Here is a 23,823-nt window from a genome sequence, read left to right as displayed (position 1 = left end):
CAAAGGCAAAGGGTGGCGCGGGGCCACGTCCACGACACCGAGGTGGAGGGGTACGTTTTCATTGATCCACCCCGTGGCTACGGAAGCGCACCACGCAAGGACTTACGAGCCCTGAACGGAGCATTGATCTCGCCCCGTGCCGTCTCGGTGCCCTCGGTGGTACCGTCGTTTCGCCACCCTTTTGGGAAAGGCTCGCGTTCTCGAAAAGAAAGGAAATAAGAAAGAAAAGAAAGAGGGTGCTGTGTACCCGCACCCACGCGACGATTCCGTTCGCGGCGGCAGCGACCGGTGGTGATCGCAAGTCGCAACGTCACCTCGGTCACCCGCTAACCAGTCGGAGCTCGGAGCCAGTTCGAATCGTCCTCGGGGGGGATTGTCGCGCCGTCGGTCTCGACTCTCGGCGCGGCTTTACAGGGCGCAAGGTAATCGACGGAGTGGCGGGGGATTGGTAGCAGGTAGCAGATCGCGAATGAGGTATATAGCGGGCGTGGAGCGGGGTGTGGGTGCCCCGTGACTAGTTTCCGCGGAGGGCGCGGAGTCCGCTGCGCGGAAGACTGGCGCGTGGCGATGCAGTAACGGTTCGCGTCGACTCGACTGATCGCGTCTCGCGACAGTCGGCACCGCGAGGAGAAGTCGCTTTCGCGGCACGAAGTACGCACAGCGTAGAGGATACCCGGGGGTACGAAGTACCGCGCGAGAGAGTTCGAGGGGTGAACTCGTCGAGAGCGAAGGTCTCGAGCCTGGCGTCGTCAGAGAGCGACCCTTCGTGCCGGCCGCGGCCGCGTTGCTCCGAGGGGACACGCCGAGGAGGTGCAGGGACAACGCCAGCGGTGACGGTGCGAGGCAGAGGGTGAAGGAGGGTCGAAAGTCGAAAGAGAGAGACGGAGAAAAATAGAAGGGGAGGAAAGAAAGAGTGGGCGAGAGTGAGCGGTGGTGGTGGTGGTGGTGGTAGAGACGAAGGAGGACATAGCTTCGAGGGAGAAGGAAACACGGCCATCGAGAGAGAGTTGAAACGAGAGGGATAAAGAGAACGATCGTTCGTGCGCGCGCGCGCGTGCGTTTGGCCGCGTCCGATTTCGCGTGTGTTAGCGCGCGTGTGCTTGTGCCGCGTGTCCGTGAGGCGTATGCACGCGCGTGCGCGCGCGCGCACGCGTGGAGCGTGTGTGTGTGCGTGTGTGTGTTGCGCGTGTACGTGCATGTGCACGAACGTGCGGCGGTGAGAGTCGAGTGAAGAACAAAGGGAGTGGAAAAGAAAGAGCCGTCGCGCGCGCGGTTCCACGGCTTAGGACCGGAGCTAAGGGTGGCGCAGCGCGAGAGAACGGCGGCGCGAAAAGTGATAGCGGGACGTAGCGCGAACGGACCCGTGTGTGCTAAGGAGAGTAGCCCCGCGTCAACACGGGCGACGCGGCGGCCGGATACGGACGCGTCGACGGGCCTGTCCCCCGAGGAAGGGACCGTCGCGCGCAACGCGATCAATTTTCGTTGCGGCGCGCGGGCGGCTTAGACCGTAGGACGGACGCGAGACGAAATGACGAGGAAACCGAGGTACCGATAACCGGCCGGATAATGTTGTCGCAGAGCAAGTTTTACGCTCTCTTCATTCACTACACGTTCGTGTAGCGCGACACGGGGCGGGTCTTTGCCGCTGCGGTGAAGAATAGAGGAGGAGAAGAAGGAAGAAGCAGAAGAAGAAGAATACGAGAAGGAATAGGTGTTGAGAGAGAGAGAGAGAAAGAGAGAGAGAGAGAGACAGTGAAGGAGAATAGAAGCGAAGACGAAGGAAGAGAGAAGGGAAAATCACTTGAAACCGAAGAACGTCTCGTATCGCGGTCCGCCATCGTCACCCGCGCGAGGGCCGAAGGAAAAAGAGGGAAAAGAAGAGGCGAAATTCGTAGCGTAACGGAAGAGGAAAGAACGGAGAGGGACCGTACACGCGCGTACACACGGCGGCACGCGTCTACGCGCGCAGGTGAAGGGACATCGCGCGCGAGGCAGAATTTTTAGCGCCATCACACACACGTCTCGTCGGTCGTGTGTGAAAGTGTATCTTAGTGTGTCGCCTTACGGTGCTCGGTTTGCGCTACCTTTACATCTCGAGCAAGGCCCGCGGAGGTATTCCAGAACCCGCCCCCGCCCCCGCGCGCCCTCCCTCTCCGCTCGTCGTCGCAGTGCCTCTCTTCTCTCCATATCGCTACGTTGCGCTTCTCTTTTACGTTCGCAGCGGTGACTACTTATCTACGCTGGAGAGTGTTCGACCTCCTCAACCGTAAGTGTCAACTCGAGTGTACATGTGTGTCTCCATTCTCCATCTAAACAACAACAGGAGCGTCCGAAAGTCGTCTTGTTCTTTCTTAAACATCTCCCGAACGTCTCTCGTTCATCTTTCGGTTTCGGAGTTATTTATGTTAGTTCGCCTCCACGTAACTCGATCCACGAATCGTCAAAGTGACTCGTGCTATCTCATTCCGTTTGCCAAAGTTCGCGGAGTATCGAGCAAAATTTGAGGATATCGCGTTTGTCGAATCGAATCCTATTCAATTAAAAAAATTTGTTACAGATAACGTTAGAAAGTCTGATCTGTTCATATGTTTTTCCACTTGAGTATCCTACCGTTTGGAAACGTGCTGCTTTCCTTCAATCAGATCGTGCGAGTTGTCCGTCTCGAAACGAATAATGTGAGACTACGTTGTGATATCTGATATCGAGAAATACGTTGAAATACGTGGCAAGCTTTCGGTGAACGGATTTCGGAATTTTATGAAGAAATGTTTATAAAAATATAAAACGGCATTTTTCCGTTTTGCTCAATTATCGTTCAACTGTTTTGTCCTATTGTTCAGAAACAAAATGATTTATATCATTTAATATGAGTTATCGATAATGTTCGAAGTCTAAGAATATCTAATCGGACGTCTAGTATCAGCGATGTTAAACACGATGGACTGTTTGACATTCCGTAGGACCACGGGCGTAGCTACCGTAAATATAGCACAAGTAAGCAAGCTGTAGAGGCATACGGGGGCGTACATTATAATGATACATATTAATGAGATAATCGTTGACACGTAACGTGGGAGTAATGATATATCCATAAGTAATACATTTAAAGTATATCGTCTCCGCAGGGACGATGTAAAGGCACCGGGTGTCCAACTTCCTTCTCGTATAGGGGTCGTATGGACATTTTACAGCAAATGTGTCGTATAGAATTTGCACACATTTCCGCGTAGATACGCGCCATCGAAAAAAAAAATTTCGGCGCAAAATCAGCACGCAGTTTCTCGAGATCGCGTAATTGTTGGAACGAAAAAGAGATTTTTTTTGTTATTTCCGTGGCAGATAGAATTCATTACTCGAAACGGACAGAGGGGAGAAAAAACATTGGCGCGAGTTTTACAACATGGATGTACGGATGGATAACGGCAACGTACGGATGGTAACGTAGCGCAAATCCACGAGTTTGGCATTCGATGTCAGTAAGAATATAGGGGAATCTATATTAGTGGCCTCTGGTTGGGCAAGAGAAAATTGTCTAGAATATAATTTCCAAGCAATGTTAAATCTCCGTCAATCGCGCAATCTGGTTACTTAGGCCCGGTCTACAATGCATGTCGGAAGTCGGAGTCGTAAGAAATTGACCACGCACAGTTCATTATTCTCCGACCGCAAGGAGAATAATAGATTGTGCGTGGTCAGTTTCTTACGATTCCGACTTACGACATCCATTGTATATATAGACCGGGCCTTAATCTTGTCAGCAACAACGGGCTGTTTTTTTTTTAGCTTAGCTATTTATATCGACGTTAAACGTTGGATTTTAGAACTTAGACATCCGACAAAATGTTGAGGAACAGTAAGTTTACATAAACGAAAGAAAGTGCCATTTCTAAAAAAAAAAAAATACGACGTGATACTCGCTCTATTATTTGTTCATATGAAAAGTCTACCTTCTTTAAACGTGGTCAACGTGGTGGTAAAAATATGTTACGTATTAACGTTGCGTAACGTTACAGCGAAAAGTTTTGAATCTGACTATAAGAGTACCTACGATGATCGAAGTGAAACGTGTCAGCCGTGAGTAGACGCTGTGGCTATGGTCAACTTGACGCTACAAATGCTTTGGAGCGTTCTTCTTCTCCTTCTTTCTTCATTGAAAGAAAAGAGAAGAGGAATGCTTCGAAGCATTTGTGGCGTCACGTTGACCGTAGCCTATGTCTGACCAGTCGTTGATTCGATCACTTCCACTGGCGCGTGCGACGCGGCGCTCGCGACGCTCCATGCAGCTCGAGGGTCTGCGCGTCGCCGTTTACATCGGTAACCAGGTCTTTCGATTACGACGCGCGATAGGACTGGCAATCGAATCGCCAAGGTGGGTGCCACACGGGCCCCGCGTATATCGTCGTCGCGTATACGTGTAGCGTGACGCGCGGCCCTGTCGTGGCTGCCATTCCCGATATATCGATCGACGCTGTCGCGGTCAGGGATCGGCCCGACGAGCTTGCGGGTGACGGTGATCGGTACGAGGACTATGTCCGACGCTAGGATGTACAAGAAGATCCTAAGCTCGTGCCATCGCTCTCTGACGCTCTGAGACGATGTCGGCGAGGGGTAAATCACTCTAAAATCATGATTTTTCAAAATAAAAAATCGGTAGATGTTGTTAAAATAAGCGCAGCTTTATTCTGCTTAACGCAGTGTAACTGCCCGTACAATTTATTTATTATGTATAACATAAGTTTCTTATTCTATAAAATGAAATCATTCGCATACGAATAAAATAAATTAAAATCAATAGCTAAGGAAAGAAATCACAAGCGTAGTCATACGCAACGCGCCGCGAAGAGAAATAACCATGGGATAAGCATCGAATAAGGAAAAATAGCATTCGATCGCTTACTGTACAGCGTACAGTCTTACTCTTCGTGACGAGTCGGGTAAACTCGGAATATGTTGGCTACGTTCGGTTTGGGCGCTCACGCGCTGTAAGTATCATTCTATCTTCGTTGCACATCGAATATCAAACGAAGATAGAGCGATGCTTATAGCACGTGAGCGCCCAAACCGAACGCAGCCAACGTGTCAGGGTCTAGTATCGTGCAATATAAACAACGTTTATTGTAAATACGAAACGAAAGAGGAACGTTGCAATATTGAAATACTAGACTGTGTTACTAGATGTTTTACAGATTGTTCTATGTTTCTACATTGTAAAAGAAAAAAAAATACTTTTCTACCTATAATTTGTTATAAGTGTCATTACATTATACAGAGAATATACTTGTCTACTCAAAATAAGTCTTAAGTGTTTTCTTGGAAGAAGGAATAATGTTTTCTTCGTTGTACAGAGAGAATTTATAATTTTGGAATTAAATTATAATTGAAATTATAATTTAAATACAAAATTATAAATTATTGACATGAAATGTCCAAACTTTAATTTAAAAATAACAATCAATTACAATTGCCAATATTGCATACAAATTACGTATATTTAAAATTCTTCGAATTTCCAAGAAATTCATTTATAATAAATTTGGAATCCGTTAGTTTTCGAAATTTATTTCAATCGAATAAAATTAATAAAAAACTTAGACATTAAATTTCTCAAAAGAAAACGGAAATTAAAAGTTCCAGAAAAATCCACTCAAAAATGATTAAAATAAAAAATCTAAAAATTGGACATAGATTTGATGAAAAATTCCAGAAAATTGAATAAAACTTAATTAATTCGACTTACACGACTATATTTAAAAAAAAATCCCTCGAGATCCAATTGCCTGTAACATATTAACTTACAAATCGAAAAATTGATGAAGCCCAAATGCAACTGTCATAAAATAAATGATTATTCTTCATGATTCTTCATTGATTGGTTATTGTTTTTCTTTTAATCGTAAATAAGTAGCGTTACACTTGAATCATAAATATATTCGGGCGCTTAATATTATGAAGGTATAATCTATTTTATTGTTATACACTCAATTTTAATGTATTTAATAATCAACCCCTTTCAGTTAATGAAACGCATATTTTTATTTTAAACCAAATATATATAAAATAAAATAAAAATATGCGTTTCATTAACTGAAAGGGGTTGATTATTAAATACATTAAAATTGAGTGTATAACAATAAAATAGATTATACCTTCATAATATTAAGCGCCCGAATATATATATATATATATATATATATATATATATATATATATATATATATATATAGAGAGAGAGAGAGAGAGAGAGAGAGAGACAGAGAGAGAGCATAAACTTTTTGTATATAAACCAAGGTATAAATATAGACATACGGAAGAAGAAAGATTCGATTAACGTCAACATCGAGGTGTTAACGAACCTGTAAGGGACGGCTCTTAGTTGGTAAGAAAAAAATCATCCGAGAAGCTACTGGACTAGGCTCTTTTAGCGCTGCTAGCGACGACGAGCTTATCGCTAGCTTACAAGAAATATATAGTAACTCCGACGTTAAGAATAACGATCGCCTATTGCATTGATGCTATTCTAACAGACTCATAAGACAAATTCCTTACTTTAGCGTCACCGATATCGAAAAAACAGAGCACAACGTCTAAATAACGCTGAACGTTGTCTCGCTGATTTTAGAGTGAGTTACCCCTCGGATGTCGGTCAATAACGCGCGCGCGCGCGCGCTCAAATCTTCTTTTTGGCTAAACTATATAATCCGTCCGCAGTAAAAGTGACAGGTATATGCGATTTGTTTTGTTTAAAGACAAACTATTTTTATGGTTCGTATATAAAACGAAACAAATATGTACTTTAGCTTTGGTGATAGAGATAGAGAAAGAAAAAAGACCAGCATGTAAAAAAAGCATTTAAAAAAGCCCTATTAATAATAATTCATTTTTAGAGACGTACTTGTGTGTGTATAGTATATTTTTTATAAATTAATATTCAGAAATTTTTTTATTATTTTAGCGAAAAAATATTTTTCAACAGTGAAACAGAATCGATGTGACATACCTACAATCAATATTTTTACCAATAAATATCTAGAAATTTGAAAGTTTTTAGCAAAAATGCTTTTTTACAAACAAGTCATAGTATGTCTAATTTATTATGTTTGGAAAATAAAGGATTTGTATATGGATTAATGTTCAAACACAAGGTCCTAGGTCCTATTGCCGTGCGTCCTGCGCTACTCGACGATATCTCGAAAATTTTGATTAGCGACGCGGAACATATCGCTGTGCACGGTTAATGAGAGCAAACAAGGCCGGTTAATGTCGTTTCGATCGCCGCAATCGATCGCGTCGCGATTACGGCAATGATTGTGACATGCCTGCTAGCTGGTGACCTTCCTCCGCGCGAAAATTGTCGGTCAATACGAGCTGCACGATCCGCTTAAGAGCCGCGCGATGGTATCGATCACCGCGCCCCGTGCACGACGACGCCTCGGAGGACTTTCTCCCGCGAGGAAGCGTGCTACTTGCGTTGTGCTGTAACGATATATATTATACATTCTCTCTACGAGCAACAGACCACAGCCGCCCATCACTTTCGCTCCCGTGTCGCTCACGCGCGAGTGACGCGAGTTTTTATTATCTCGCGCGATCGCCCGTTTCCTGCCGGGCGTTTCGAAGCAGGAAAAAAGGCACATCGGCACGTGTTAAGCGATTTGCGTTCCGATACCCGCGCGGTTTTTCGCTCCAATGGCATCTTTAACTATCCGCTTAAAGTGCATTAAAAAGAGGATTTTTTTTTTTTAATTAAGCGTGGAATTAGTTTGTACGAGGATGATAAAATATTACGATGAATAACGCTCTCCTGTCGCACAAGAAAAAAAATCTATTTTTAAATACATTAAGGAAACTCGTTATCGAAGTTTGCGGTGCGATATATTTGGAATATTTTGTGAAATGTGTGATTTTTCTCCTCGAAGTAAGCTATACAGTTTGATTAAAACGGATTTACCTCGCCTGAATCGCTTAATAACGGTATCGCAATGATGGTGCCTTTATCTCACAGCTTACTTGAACTTATATAGCAGCTCGATCCGCTGCGTAATCGCGCGTGAGCAGACGTAACTTACGTCATCGTCCATTGAAGGCGACACAGAGGCGCGAGCGCGCGTCAACTCTCGGCTCCTTTGTGCGATACGGCACGGATATTCCTATCGACGTACACCTCCATACACGCAGACACACACACACACACGGGGGCGAACACCAGGCGGATTCCTCGATTCCGCGCATACTCGCGTGCCGTCTCGCATTCCGCGCGTATAAATGTACGAAATAGGCGAGACGTGAGAATAATTGATACGGCGGCCGCGAGATAGTTCCTCGAGATCCCTTAAAGTTTGATAAATCATCCCTCGGCATAAATAAACGATCGATAGGGCATAATGTCAAGGGTCGCGTCATATGCTCCGCGCGATCGCCGATCCGTGCTAAAATAGGACTTGGTTCCGCGTTAAGAGCGACACGCTCCGAGAAAAAGGGGAGCACCGGGATAAACCCGCCCTGACTACCCGCTCTCCTTTTAACGCGCCGAACGCGGCGTGGGAAGTGCTCGACGCGCGAGGATGAGTCCGCATGTAACGTCTTGCGCGATTATATAAAACTGTTCGCTGACATTTTATCAGCTAATATTATTTTTGTTTCCTTTTTTTACCTCCTCATTGCTATTTATTTTTATTTTGAAAAAAAAAGAGCGCGAAAAGAACGATTGATTTCCATATGTTGCTAAAGTACATTCTACGGTCAATCTCTTGCTTGCAGCACAATCTTTAATTAAATGTATTACTTTCTGAATATAATTATATAAAGAATTCAGAAAGCATATTTGAGATTCTCTCTCTCTCTCTCTCTCTCTCTCTCTCTCTCTGTCTTTCTTTCTTCTCTCTTCTCTCTCGATGATTTACTAACCGTAATTATAGAAATATTACATTAGAATTATTAAGAAAAACTATATTTTTTGTTAAATATGACAGACCGAGGGTGATTCGCGTGCGCGAAAGCTTGCCCTTTCGTTCGGGATAAAAACTCGCCTAATTTCTGTGATGACAACAGTAGACAGTAGACAGTAGACCAGTCTTTCAAAAGTGCGCGCGCGCAGAAAAAAGGGTGCAGCAGCAGCGGGAGGATTAGGAGGGAAGAGGGACAGGTTTTACGGGGCGAACGAACGCAACAGGTGCGCTACGCTTCCCTTCATCCGCGTCGTCCTCGAGTACAAGTGTACTCAGACGAGTACAAGCGCACCCGGGATTGGACTCACGCCGATTTCGCGAACGTCAATAATCCTTTATCCCTACCCTAGGGGTCATTTCGTTCTGACCGATTTGAAACGGTCGGTGCCTTATCATGTCCTTCTATCCCATTAGCGGTGAACTATGGATAAGGGATACAATGCATGTCGAGATGTGTTAGATTGTTAGATATATCCTCACCTCTGCGCCCGCCGTTCAATGAATGATGTAAATCGTTTCTGCATCAGGCAACTCATTCCCGTTCGAATATATATATAAGCGATATTATTATTATTATAATAATTCAAACTTGATATATTAAATTTTTTTGTTACAAATGTAACGATTTAGCGCAGATCATGGACTAAATTGAATATTTTTTACTTGGGAATAACGGGAGGATTTATCCATATGAAAATTTTATTTTAGGAATCAGACGATAAAACAGATATAATTTCTACATTATGATATTAATACAATTTAATATACTCTGAACGTATGTAATAATCGCGTTTAATTCCTTTTTATGTGTAAAATAATCGGCTTTAGTGGGTCAAAGAGAAAGAGAGATAGAAATAGATAGACTGAAAGAGCGAGAGAAGAGAGAGAAAGAGAAGAAAAAGAAGTGAAGAAAAAGAAAGAGGTTACGAAATACTAAAATAATGCATTATGCAGGTTGCTTTCTAAACCGTGAAATTCCTCGTTATCTACCATTATTCTGCACTCAGCACGAGTCTGTTGTATCAATCATTTAGAGAATTTAAAGTGCCGCCATTTGTCAGAGTAACCGAAGATTTATCTCCGGTCAAGACCGCGTTATCAGATAAATCAGATTTTCATTTGTAACAAAAAATCTGCAGCTATGACTCGCATTTATTATAATCCCGCATCACGATATCATTCATGATAATGTAACAACAAAAAAGATGTATCAATGAAACTTACGAGTTGGGTAACATCAATGTACTTGGCGCGAGACACGTGTCTCTTGATAATATTACATCGATCTCTCTTCGATATCGGAGCAATATTTATAAATAAAAATAGAATTAGTCCCCAGTTTTTGTCCAAGTTAAAGTGTGCAAAGGGTTAATCATTTCACTCGTTCATTAACAGAAAATTCTAATTACTTTAGCTTTCAGCTTTACGTTAGCAACATTCTCCTCGTGACCAACATTTTCCTGTTTCAACTGTATCCAAGTATCCTCGTTAATTAATTAACTTCATTCTGTTTTCTCTAGCTGGGGAGATTACAGATGACATGGTCTGTCGCGTAATTAAAAACGAAACGACGAAATGCAGATTTCATGCGTGAGAGGGTGAGAAGGTTGAAGACGCGGGGTGGTAATCTCCCGCGGGAGGGAGTGGATTCTTGGAAGCGCAATGCCGAGCCGAACCGTCAAGAAAGTCAAGCGGGCAAGCAAGCGGGCAATCGATCGATTGCCCTCGCACGAACGCATGGCCCTGTTTCGTGCTATACTTCGCGTCGCGGTATACTTCGTCTTTTGTGGGTCGCGCCAGTGCAGAACGTCGCGAATGCAACGACGAATATCCACATGTACGGACGTCGTTTCCACTTCGCTCGTGCGATACAACACACAACGACCGAGTCTACTGCATTTCGAGATATATCCTCGTAACAGATTACGTAGAGATTTTCATATCTCGCGTGCCTACGCGACCGCAGGAAATATTTCCCTTCCTTTTCTTCGTACTTTTGTGCCCCATCTTCCCTCTCGTTTCGCGGAGCTTAAAATAGAAATAAATAACGCTAATACCAACACCATTTCGTACGAAAGAATATTTGATATATCGCATTTAATGCGCCGCGGACTTTTGTTTGCTTGTCTGACCATAAATAGCCATCACTACTTGGCGACCGTAATTGCTTGACTTGTTTGCCGCGATCGAAAATATTTTTCTAAAGTATCAAATGTTATTTTTCATCACTATTGCAAATATATATAATAAAGTTATTTAAACTGTATATAAAATTAGACAAATCTATAATCTGCGTATATTTAATTGATTTAAATCTTTTATAAAACTCTTATATGTATTTTGATACATGGATAATGTTTTATTGTTTATTTTCGCATTTATTTCTTCAGATTCTTAAATGAAAGCGTTTATAATTGGAAGTTATATTTTTGAAAATTATAATTGAACTATTTGTATAACAATTGCTCTACAAGCATTATAAACTTATTAAAAAATGCAAATATAAGTATGTTCTTTGAATGCATTTGTTTTGCATTGTCCCACGCATTGATTTCTTCTGATGAATTAGTCGTTTCGTCGAAATCGTGTGAGTCATTTAGACGGACAACTCATCTAGACGATCTAAATAACGCCGGGCACACCCAGTCAACATTATCACTGTCGCCACGTCAAGCACGTCGGGGCGAAGCAATTTTCCTTCACTGTCGTTCTCTCGTTCCGGCTCGATCGGCTAGCTCTGTAACCATCTCCAAGCTACATATAAGACAGTTACAGGATATCGACATTTCACGCATGTAATTACATCATTATTTTATGGAATTATATAGGAATTTAAAGTCCCAATTTACATTATTAAAAATATTATAAGGAGATTAATTTTTTAATATACGCGACTTGTAAGTCTAAACTTTTAACAAATGCCTTTTCTTTACTAAACGAAATTGAAAGTAGCACGATGACTCGTCTCTTATTCAAGATATTCGTCGCGTAATTACTTTCATAGTTGAAACCTGCGGCAACGAAAGTTCTCCAAGCTTCGCATTTACGTAATTGAATAACTGATCTTTAACAGAAGGCGCTTCGCTTTCCGTGTCAAATTTTTTATTCGACGGAAACTGTGAGCCGCTCTTCACCGGAATAAATTACGTAATAAATATGAAACCTCGGAAACTTGTGTCGTTGCTCACGTTATTTGTATCGTATCGCAAAATTCTACGCTACATTTACGCGAAACGTCATCGGTTTACTGTCGTACGTTGTAGATATTTCAATTTGGGCGACTTTAACAGCCACAACTCAGTAGCGAACCTCAAAACACGGCAATAAATCTTAAAAACAACGATCCTTTCTTATCTCCAATCAGACATGCCATAAACTTCTTTTATTCGCGCGGTTGTTATGTTTCAATATTTATCTCTTTCTCACGCCAAAGAATATCGAAGTCGAACTGCAGAAGGATATTATCGAGTAAATTACTTGTCGATAAAATCCACTGAATATCTAATATACGAAAAAGTTTAAAACATCTCGTAGGCGAATGATTGATCAAGAGATTAGCGATTGTTACTATAAAATGGGTACGCTAATCGATAATTTAATACAATTGATAATTTCATACAATAAATTTAATAATTTAATAGCTTCCTATTCCCATTGATACCTCAGCAATATTCCGATTTATCCGTAAATCTAAATGCGCGTGGGCTAATTCGCGAACAAACGAATTAAATGCTCTCCGCGTGTGAAAAATTGAGGACGCAAAGAGTGTGCGCGTTTTTTAACAGCAACCGGGGAATTTCCGCTCGCGAAGCGATTGATGTTCGGATATCCGGGCAGCAAATGGACTTACCTATTTTAGCGCATGCATCACCCGCGTCCAATTCTACCCCTTTGGAATTCACGATTTCCATGCCGATTGCGAGTCGACGACGCAAATTGCATAACGCATGCATGTACAACTTCTACGACATTTGCATTTTTTTTTTATTTTCCCTTGGCGCTTTTTCCGATTGCGCGCTGTCCTGGCATTGACGGTGGCGGAAGGCTCGGTGCGGCGACGACGACGGTAGCGTCAGCGGTCGTCGTCATGACAACGTTTTTCCGCAACGTACCCGGCCTGGTTCGTGACGTCACGCGACGTCGGCGTCGGCGTCGGCGTCGGCGTCGGCGTCGCCCCACCAGCCGGCCAGCCAGCCGCCGTCGCCAGCAACTGGAAGGGGGTTTTCCTCCACTCCAGGGGTGGTTTCCGGTGGCGCTACCGTGTAGGATTCACGAATATGGCGTTGCGATTACGCAGAATTCCAGACTAAGCTGGCTCAATGATTCAAGTTCGCCCACCAGCGAGGATCTCTGAAACGTCCGGTACCGAGAAAATATCCAATCATTGGGAACCGACAATTTTGTAGAATTCGTTTCACATTATAGAATCATCTTCCTCTCCATTATATTTTTTGTATGTTTTTTTTTTTTACATACTTAAGACTGGTGGCACCCTCCAATATCTGAATTGTTGAGATTTTCAAGAGGGATGACTGACTAGGGAATTATTGAAAGAAACGCGTCCTTCCTTATTTTATATACGTGACTGTAAAAGATTGATGAAAATATTTCGATAATATTATTCCGTGAAACTTTGTGGCATCACGAATTTTCGAAGTTTCAAACTGCTTTTTAAAGCTATATAAGCTATATATATATATATATATATATATATATATATATTTGTATAAACATCGCAATTCGAAACTTTTCAATATAATTTGTCAAAGGTTTGTTCTCTCGATGCAATAAATCGAGTACTTTGGTAGTTTCTTTTTAAAGAGAAAGCTTAGTGTAGGATACAAACAACTTGCATGGGACAGTTATTTATTATATCCTTAGCGGAAGACGACACATCTTTCGATGTAGTTTAAAACAAATCGCGAGAATGCAAAGATATTGAAAATGCCGAGAAAAATCTTAAATTTAAATCATGCAAGATTGTCACTATTATTGTACTTAATTCGTGAGTATCACGTATGTCAATGGATATGCAGATTTTTGATAATAAAAATTTGTTACGATGTATATACCAGGATGAATCAAAATTCGCAAAAAATGTTACACAGAGATGTACCATAATTGCGAAAACATCGAAATTTAAGATAAATGTTCGAGATATCTTCGCTGTCAGAGGTCAAGTGCGTCAAACCAGGCTTTTCGAATTGCAAGTTAATGCAATCGATACACATTCTCTGTATGAGAAGAATACATTCTCTGAATACTTAATCACTAAAAAATATTGTGACAATAATTAATCGAATAATATAAAAAGCAATTAAGATTTCGCCAGTGTTTGTTTGTGACTATTTGACAATCTACGTTGAATAGCCTGGGTTACTAACAATAAGAAGAAGAGAGACATGCATTTCTGTGTTACATTTTTTAGATTTTTTATAGATTCTGTGTTATATTTTATAGATTTTCTAAATATTTTTTTCCTGCCGCTTTTTTCTGATATCACATACCGAAACTTACAATCAGTGGTACATATAATGCTGTACGATGCGATAATTGCGCGTATATTAATTTACTGAAAATATGCCGAAGCCCTTGATTGTTATTAGAAGAAATGTCAAGGCTGATTGGATCGCTGATAACTGACTCATCTGCGCCGAACCGTCTCATTTCCGCATGCATGACAGAATTGAAATAGATCGCGCATCGTTTTGTATACGACCGACGACGCCGCGGATGTATGCACTATGGTTATTTATTGATCCGCAATCCAGGCAAACGACGCACTGAAAAACTGTTTTGGTATAATGCTCTCGCATTCCGTTTGGTATTAATCCATTTATGATCATAAATTGGATTCTGTAAACTCCCAACTACCCAACAATTGCGATCGCATCAAATTTAGACGAGTTGTTTTATACATATAATCTTGGATTTAATGAAGGCCGATTTGTCGCAGATATAGTTGACCTCGTTTCTTCTTGCTTCGCACGCTGGCAGAGCGCCGCTTTTTATTGCATTTCTATATCCGTGAAATACAACCTCCGTTCAAGCGTACATTCGATTCATATCGGGGAAATTGGCTAATTATTTCGCGGCTTCTATATATCACTTAATGAATAATTAGAAAAATCTCTCTCGCCATTATCCCGTATAATACATTCCAAAAGGCCATAAGTCAAGTTAATATCGAAATAACATTAATCCGATCTCCTCTCGATCAAACATAAGTGTACATATATTCCGATATTGAAATATGTACAATTTCGATGCTTCGGTATAATAATTACAAAATTGCGCTTTCAAATTTATATTAGTAAAGCAGGAAAAATTCATTCTCTTTTCCTAGAAATAACAGAGGAAGATTTAATTTAGAGCGTGTGTTTGTGCAGCGTTTTTATCTTTCTCGATCTTTCGTGTTTTTGTAATATTATAAAATAATATAGCTACGATTTAGACATAAGCAAATGGAGAGGTTGGGCGCTGTTATGGTTTTGAACATTTCATGGGATTTTAATGAGCGAGTAAAATCACATACTTTGAACATGACTCCGCGAATTTCACATTACGATCTAAAGCAGCCATATGGTAAAGGAAAAAACATGCGTTAAATGATTCGAGACACGCGATTTGCGCGTTGGCCATCTCGTGAAGTTGTAAACCATCGATTTCTTTCGTAAACGGGAAACACAAGACAATTATATAATACAAAGTGCGATATAATGTACTTAGATTAAAAGTAACATAATTGCTCTTGTTCCTGCATATATGTTATATGAACGTTTAATTAGTAACGAGAATATCGGAATGAAAGCCGTGCTATGCGACTCTATCTGTCATTTTCTTTTTTTTTGTCGTAGAAGCAAGGTATATAACTTGTTCCATTTCTGCGATTTATTCTGTGTAGGAACACGATATCATTAGCCGAGATAGACAAATGTGACGTTAATTTAACGAGACAAATAGAAAATACTTTCTGATTTATATTCACTCTCGCAATTAGTAAGATAATTGATTAACAAGGATGTTACATCTCGTGTCCGTTGCGAAACTTTGCTATTAAATCTTTCCGACAAGATTTACAGAAGCAAATTAATAGTACGCGTTTATTTTACTTGAAAATTATAATGTACGAATAAAAATCGTACGAATCAGTTGTACACAGATTTAACCATTTAATTAACTTATCTGCTTTCGATGATCAGTTACGTAATATCCATTGCTACACATGTTTCTGTACTACCGCTTATATCGGTCATTTACAATACAAGGGTTGGTATTATGCACTTAAATAGGACGGACTATACAAATATTGAAAATACTGCCTTGCAACGAAAATGTTCTACGTAGTAAGTAAGAAATATAGTAGTGAAGATTGTGGTATATCGTAAGTCTCGTGAAAGAATGAATTTAGGCAACTCATGATTTTATGAATATATATATATAATCACGATTTCTTGTTTAATAAAGAAAAACTCGTTATATTCAAAAAATTGGTTATACTCAAACAGCTACGCAAGAAAGATAATATTTTAATCACAAATACTCCCAATATACTGCCTGCATTCTTCTAGCAGTCTTGAAATCTGTATATAATAATATAAGCTCACCAAAAATTTGGATTTCGTCCTTAATAAATAAAGATTGCGAAACGATAAAGAAAAATAGAATGACGGCTATACGACGTAACCATTGCGACTTATGATGGCGTATAAATCCTCACGATTTTCCCGAGTTGTCTGAACACGTGGATCTGCTCGCGAGACTTTTCGCGGTCTTTTCTTTCTGACAAATAAAAAAGCTTTGAAAGCGCCGAGAGAGTCAATAGAAAGAATAGCACATAAATAACTATATATAAATATCGGCGAGAACTTCCGCGTGTCGTACTCGGACGTTCGACGTGGTACCGGCCGACCCTATGCATGTGCGTGTTCCACTGGCGAGAACAACAGCCCTTCACTCTTACTTTTCCTACGTTGCGTATCGCCGGGCTGGGCGCTCGGTGCCGCGCCGCGAGCCGCCACCTCCGCCGATGCATAAACGCATGTGACCGAGTTTCGGCGGAATATGATCGACCGCGCGAAACTCGGTCAAAGACCACCGACACCTTTCCGCGACTCCGCCTGTATAGGGGTGCCGGCACGATCCGCGCGAAATTCCCTCCCCGTCGCGCGAGCGCGCGGACGTCCGCAAACGCGATCGTTTATCACTTATCACTGCACGTGTTCAACTCTGGCGATTCGCATCCCAATCGCAAAAATCACTTTAAAGAGATTGTTTCATGTTTCTCCTTACCGAGTTAAGGAAGATTAAGCTTCTGCGGCAGAAACACGATTCTTTACGCCATTAGCGCGAAGAAGGGTCTTATTTGTAAATGTACAGATCAAGTGTCGACTTAATTGGTATTATAAATAAGACTCGGTGTTACATTGTAATAAAACACTCACATCGCATTGCGATATGTTTACAATAGAAATATTTTGTATCTAATATAATTTTATAGAATATTTTTAAACAAGTTTTTAAATATTTTACACAAATTTATGCAGATTTCGTTGCTTGTACGAAGTGTGTTATATCAATTCCAAATTTTTTATGTGTGATATTAATTAGAGGATTCAGCGCACTCATCTGGCTTCTCTGTTTTTGTTGCAGATAAAAATCGACCGACTCGAAGACTAGACTATGTTATTTCGGATAACGGATTGATCGCACCCGCGTCGCTTCATTTACACGTGAGTATGCATTTTCCGAAAGGGTGGTAGCCCATTTGCAGGAGTAGCTCGTTCATTCGGTGACGTTACTCACTAATGACTTCCACGAGGCCTCGTGATATTCCGAGAAATACTAATTGAAATATCAGAAAGAAATACTAATCATGTTTCTATAATGAAGACTTACGTCAGGTTGGACATATGACCTTAAAATTGTTTCTTTCACGTTGAACTTTCATAATTTGTACCAAAATGTCAAAAAATAAGCCATTAACACGGTACAATATCATTTCACAAAACCAACTAGTTATTCGTTACACTTGCGCTCTCCTGATAACATCAGAATTACGATATCTTCGGTCTTATCGCAACGCAGCGCTTGTTCGACTCCTCTTAGGTCGGACATGAAAAATCTTGGTTCGCGTTGGACGGTCCCCGACATAGCACGCACTGCCGCAGCGCGTTCGTCATTTCTCGTCGCCATTTCGTTGGAACGAGATTCAGGTAGCAGCAGCAGCAGCAGCAGCAGCAGCAGTATCGGCAAGAGCAGCATCCGCAACAGGATCCGCAACAAAACTAGAAGTAGCGGTAGCACCAGCGACTGCAACGGCGTTAGTAGCAGCAGCAGTAGCGGCATCAGCAGCAGTACTCGCGTGACGGCGATCGACAAGAAGAGGGAGAGCAAAAGCAGCGGCAGATCGGCAACCGACGTGCTGCACGGAGCGCCCTTATCCGTCCGACCGTACGTAACGGCGTCGTGCGACCGCATCGTCGGCACGACGCGCCCGGAATCGACGACGCCCAGGAACCGGCCGGTAGCCGGCAAGTCGCGCCGCTTTCAGCACCGGACCCGTCGTCCCCGTCAGCCGCAGCAGCAACTTTACTATCCCCCCGCGTCGTGGGACACGCGCACACTACACTTCAGGAACTGTTAGCACCGACAAAAGTGAGTCCGGTTTACCAATAGATCACATTCCATTTTTCATCTTCGTCTTGTTTCGTACAGTTACTTCACTCTTACTTTATTTTCTTCGTAATTATTTAACAGCTTCGCGGATTCCACGGTGTTGTCATCGTTTATTAATCTACACTATCTACAGAGTGGATAATCGAGCTTCGAATGCTCAGAATTACTGTTGGTTGATATTATTGTTTATTCTTCTTTCCTCGTCTATCTCTTCGTTTTCTCGCATCCGTTCTTATGTTATCTAGTGTAATGTGTGATAGTTTCTTCACTGATCGCGACTTGCATTCGCAGGAAGGTGGCTCAGCTGTGCGCAGCCTAGACAATGTCCGAAGATTCTGACTCTCTATCAGAGGAAGAAAGAAGTTTGTTCCGTCCGTTCACGCGGGAATCCCTGGCAGCGATCGAGGCTCGCATTGCCGAGGAAGAGGCCAGGCAGAAGGAGCTTCAGCAGAGAAGAGCGGAAGGCGAGGTATGAACGCGACCGTATGCGCTCGTCGCACGATCGCGTACTTCTAATTTTCTTCGCGCATTAACTACATCGACACATAATTCGTCATATGCGTACTTCGTAGTAGTTCGTAGGATACCCCTTAAGTAGCGCCAAATAAATTACGTGGTCGTTCCATGACGATCGCGTTCAGGCATTCCGAGATCCTTCCGAATTATTTCACGGAAGTCTCGAAAAAATATTATTTGAACTCTAAAAAGATGATAGCGGATAATTCCAAAGATATGCTTTGCGTAAATGTTCGCTGAACATATGCTTATTGTTCTCCAAACTCGCTATTTCGAGTCTGTTGTTATCCGTTGTATAATTTTTCATTTCAGTTAGTCATATACTGATTAACGTTAGCGGGTACATTTATCTGACGCTGCTAACTTTCCTGCCAAGCTCGATTGTGCGATCGATTAATTTTCTTGTATAATTACTGTCCTTTTTGTACATATTCATGTGTACATACCTATTCATACGAGACGAGCAATGTAACAATAAAAATTTAAAAGTTTTCACGAAAAAGATGTCACATTAGTTTAATTTGAAAATCCTATTGCACAACAAATTATCTTAGAGCTTTCGAAAAATTCATTTCTTAACTGATAGCTATTGCGCCCACAGGCGCTTGTGTAAATGCGCTAAGAGTTTCGCATTAAATGCTGCTCATACTTAAGATTGTGTTACGTTCATTATTATAAAAGATCTTCACTAAAATTTCTTCTTATAAAACATTTCAGCGAAAAAAACATTTTTAATTAATGAAGTAAGTACACAGTCAAACAAAACAAGTAGAGAGAATAAACAGAATATGAACTGAATAAAATACGCGTTCGAAAATATCAAGAGTAATAAAACAGTACCGCACTTTTTAAATGCACTTGATATAAAATTCAATTTATTTGAATAAACAAACAACGAGATTTAAGGTATACATCAATATTAACAAAATTTTAGATTGTACTATTCAATTTGTATATTTTTGTTCTGTGAGAGATATTATGTTCTTTGATATATTCAATTTTTTTATTGATTGATCTTAAGTATGAGTTGCCTTATCGTTAACTTTCCTATGCCTAGCTGTAGCGCCGTATGCGAAATCTGTTCTTTCCCTTACATTCTTCTTCTCTTACATATGACAAATTGCAACAGATTCATCTGTTTCCCTCATCCATTCGATTGTCCCATTGATTGTTCGCTTGATCTATCGTAGTGAGGATGTAACTATCTCTCTACTGACGACTATTTAAACTCATTTTTTTGTTTATATGTATAATATGTACATACATACATACATACATACATATATCTTTCGTCGAGTACTGTGTGTGTGTTACGAAAGATATGTCACGTACGAAGCTCGATGTCTGCAGTGCCACTCATCTCTCTGTGCCTACTTATACATAGAGAGAGAGAGAGATACATATATAAATATTATATAAATATATATACATATATACATTATTTATGTGCGTGAATATCGCTCATGTATCGTGGCCACCTCCACTCTTTCTTCTCGTCGCACTCGCGTTAATGAATAACGCGCGAGTCCCACGCGATGGGAGATGATTATCACGGAGAAGTGTATTAATGTAAACCCCCAACGAATGAGTCCCTTACATCCTTATAATTAGCGATCCTAATTTGCCCCACGGCTATAACAGCAACGCCGATAAAAGGAGCGGATTTATTTATTAACCTTCCTCCTCCACGGCGTCTATCGTTCAACATTGATCGCCCTGTTTGAAAATTACTTTCCCAAGAGGAGCAAATCCTCTCCTTTTATTGCCTCCTTGTATTATACTCTAGCGATGAAAGGTCAAGGAGAGAACGAGAGAGAGAAGCGAGATCAAGACTGGATTATCATCGATCCCGTCTCTCTCTCTCTCTCTCTCTCTCTCTCTCTCTCTCTCTCTCTCTCTCTCTCTCTCTCTCTCTCTCTCTGTAATAAATCTTCAAAATCTAAGAATATATCAACTTTCTATTTTTGCATTTTTTTAAATATATTGTAAAGAGTTTGTGAATTAACTAGCATATTTTTAGACAGATAAATTATTGCATTCCCCTATTAATTGTAGCAGAAACTACGTTATAATCAAACGTTTGAAGTTATAAAGTTCACATACTAGCAAAATTTCCCAAAGTATCTTAAAATAGTTGACAACGACTCGGGATATAATTCTCTGTGAAAAGTATCTCCGAATTCCCAGACAAACCGTGTTTTTCTAACAGTTAATCCAGTCCTGATCAAACTTCATGTGCTTGGAAACCCTCTTTTCGGCTTGTCTAATCCTATGTATTTCCCGTCGTGTGTCTATGTCGTGATGTAACATTGTGTTTCTTCTCCTTTCCTTGCCATCTATCCCTTTAATCTCTTTCTCTCGCTGTCTCTTTATGTTTTTTTTCTGAACTCGCTCGATCCAGTTGTTACTTTCCCGAAAGCTACGGATTGATCCCATCTTATCGCGCTCACCCCCTTGTTACCGCATATTGGCATATTGTTTTTTTTTCTACTCTGTTCATTCACCGATTCTCTCCCGTATTCTCTGTATCTCTGTGTGTAACGACTGTTTCTCCATTTCTCCAATTTCAGGGAGGTTATGGACGGAAGAAAAAGAAAAAAGAAGTAAGACGTTACGTCACGCTAAGTAATACCACTCTGTCTATCTCACATCCGACTCTTCTACCTTACTAACATATACACGTGCACATGTACACGTCATATATGCTGACATACATATATATATATATATATATATATACAGCACACACACATGCACACCGTGAACATGAACCCGTGCGCAAACAGACACGCGCCGCGCGCACACGATCTCACGATTTTTCCTCACTTGGCAGCATTTGGCCGATCGATCGACTAGACACGCGTCACTCACTCACTGTCCAACGCCACACATATGATACGATACTTGCTTGCATTTTGTTTGCAGGGATTGAAAACAAGAATAATGAACTTTTCAGTTCCCCGCGAATGTAGAGGAAAAATCGATATTTTCGGTAATGGTCGCGAACGATTCCACACCTTCGTAGCATATTCGAAACTGCATTTACATATATTGAAATTTTACACAGATTTTACTTAAGTTAATTATTAATTTACAAATTATTTTATAATCTTATTAGTTCCTTTTGTTTCATTTGTTCATTAATTTTTTATATTCAAGTATTTTCCCTTATAACATTTCCTGAGGGCAAATACTTAAATATCAAAGATTAATGAGCAAATGGAACAAAAGGGACTAATAAAATTAAAATAATATTACATAATCATTTATTATTGTTACCTTTGAACTATAAAATAAAACAGTAGTATATTTTTTTAAATGCTATCTTCCGCGAATTTTTCTGGCGCAATATCTTTTCTGATATCTTAAATTGGTCGTAATAAGCTCGGGAACTTTTACGATTTTTAAATCTAATTCTTTTTCGAACGTTATAATCGATTAAAGAAGAATTTGTATTCATTGGATTAGATGGTCGCAGTTATAAAGGTTTCAATCCCTAGTTTTCTGCGTGCCACGGTGTATATTGATTCCCGAGCGTCATCATCCCAAATCGATATATCGACCAGATACCAAAGATGTGCAAGTTTAATCCGCGAGGCATTGAATTCGAAACGTTTTGATTAATTAATTTGGGGACTATTCTTAGCGGGAACAGGCGCGATTCGCCTCCGTGATATCTCAATGTCGAGTATCTTTCTTATCGCGATCGCGAATATCCCCTCTTCTGGATATTGCATCGTGGCCAAGAACATGATGAAGTCTCACGATTTGCACACGCGCACACACGCACACACGCACACACGCGCGCGCACACACACACACACACACACACACACACACACACACACACACACACACACACACACATGCAAACACGCACACACACATGCAAACACGCACACGATACAAAGCAGCGTGCTTTTGTATATTGCCCTTTGGTTGTTTGCAAATACACGAATATACTTTCCTTGGCAAGTGTCTTGACGTCTTACAATCGAGCGCGAGCTATGCTTTATACGCTTTAACGCGCGGCTTTCCCTCGAAATATTTGTTGCTTCCAGAATCTCTGTGCTTTGAAAGCGCTTTATAACACGCTCGTAGGAGAGAGCTTGGGATCAATTGTAACGGGACGACATAATTTGCGCGATGTTTCGAACTCTCGAGTGCTGTAAACGCCGAGAGAGATGAGTAATTCTATATACATCTCTCGCAAATGTACCAAAATTCTTTTGCTTTTGACGAGCGAATCAACATTTTATTAAAACTGTCACAATTAATCCCAGACTCGATTGCGCAATGATTCAAGGGATACACGTTAGAGATGCATTAAACCTGATATGATCTGATATCAAAGATCGCTTCCAGCGCACCTAACTCGTGCATATTTGGGTTCAAGTAATAAATTAAAATACGTAATTTCTGACGAGATATATATGAGCGCGGTCTTAAAAAGTTTCGCTACCAAGAGACGCCTACGAAGTGGCAATACGGAGATGCGCAGTATATAACGTACGACATAAATATTTCGAGCGGAGGTCGCGGTCGCCTGGTGACGCTTACACAGATCGTATTGCCATATACGTGCAACGCTTACGCTGACTTTCTTAATCCTGTTTTTTTTTCTTGATGAACCAGCGCGCATTGTCTCAGCTGCTTTTAAAGCAAAGTGCGCGAGTCGCGCACA

The 23,823-nt window shown here is 41.1% G+C and overlaps 2 protein-coding genes across 16 annotated transcripts in view; both read left to right on the top strand.

Annotated features, from left to right (window-relative positions):
• Positions 1–16: 16 nt before the first annotated feature.
• On the top strand, positions 17–18,596 carry LOC143907846 (uncharacterized). Its single transcript, XM_077424860.1, has 3 exons — positions 17–2,266; positions 17,598–17,677; positions 18,054–18,596. Exon 3 carries the CDS (start codon positions 18,061–18,063, stop codon positions 18,589–18,591), a length of 531 nt encoding a protein of 176 aa, XP_077280986.1. The 5' UTR covers positions 17–2,266; positions 17,598–17,677; positions 18,054–18,060; the 3' UTR covers positions 18,592–18,596.
• A 324-nt stretch (positions 18,597–18,920) lies between these two features.
• Para (sodium voltage-gated channel paralytic) overlaps positions 18,921–23,823 on the top strand; it is a 48,107-nt gene continuing 43,204 nt past the window's right edge. For 8 of the 15 annotated variants that reach the window (XM_077425280.1, XM_077425278.1, XM_077425287.1 and 5 more), the window contains exons 1-2: positions 18,921–19,092; positions 21,710–21,742. In XM_077425280.1, the coding sequence (XP_077281406.1) occupies positions 18,946–19,092; positions 21,710–21,742 (180 nt within the window). In that variant the 5' untranslated portion in view covers positions 18,921–18,945. The remainder of the gene's footprint in view (positions 19,093–21,709; positions 21,743–23,823) is intronic. The other 7 variants (XM_077425282.1, XM_077425285.1, XM_077425283.1 and 4 more) reach the window with 1 other exon arrangement.

The sequence above is a fragment of the Temnothorax americanus genome, unplaced genomic scaffold (assembly GCF_048541705.1).
Source record: "Temnothorax americanus isolate GAGA-0224 unplaced genomic scaffold, ASM4854170v1 Scaffold9, whole genome shotgun sequence".
Taxonomy (NCBI): domain Eukaryota; kingdom Metazoa; phylum Arthropoda; class Insecta; order Hymenoptera; family Formicidae; genus Temnothorax; species Temnothorax americanus.
Note: the sequence above shows the minus strand (reverse complement) of the source record. Positions and strands in the feature narration are given on the sequence as shown.

Coding starts and splice junctions, on each gene's coding strand:
- LOC143907846 (XM_077424860.1), top strand. CDS start 18,061: ATGAAAAATCTTGGTTCGCGTTGGACGGTCCCCGACATAGCACGCACT.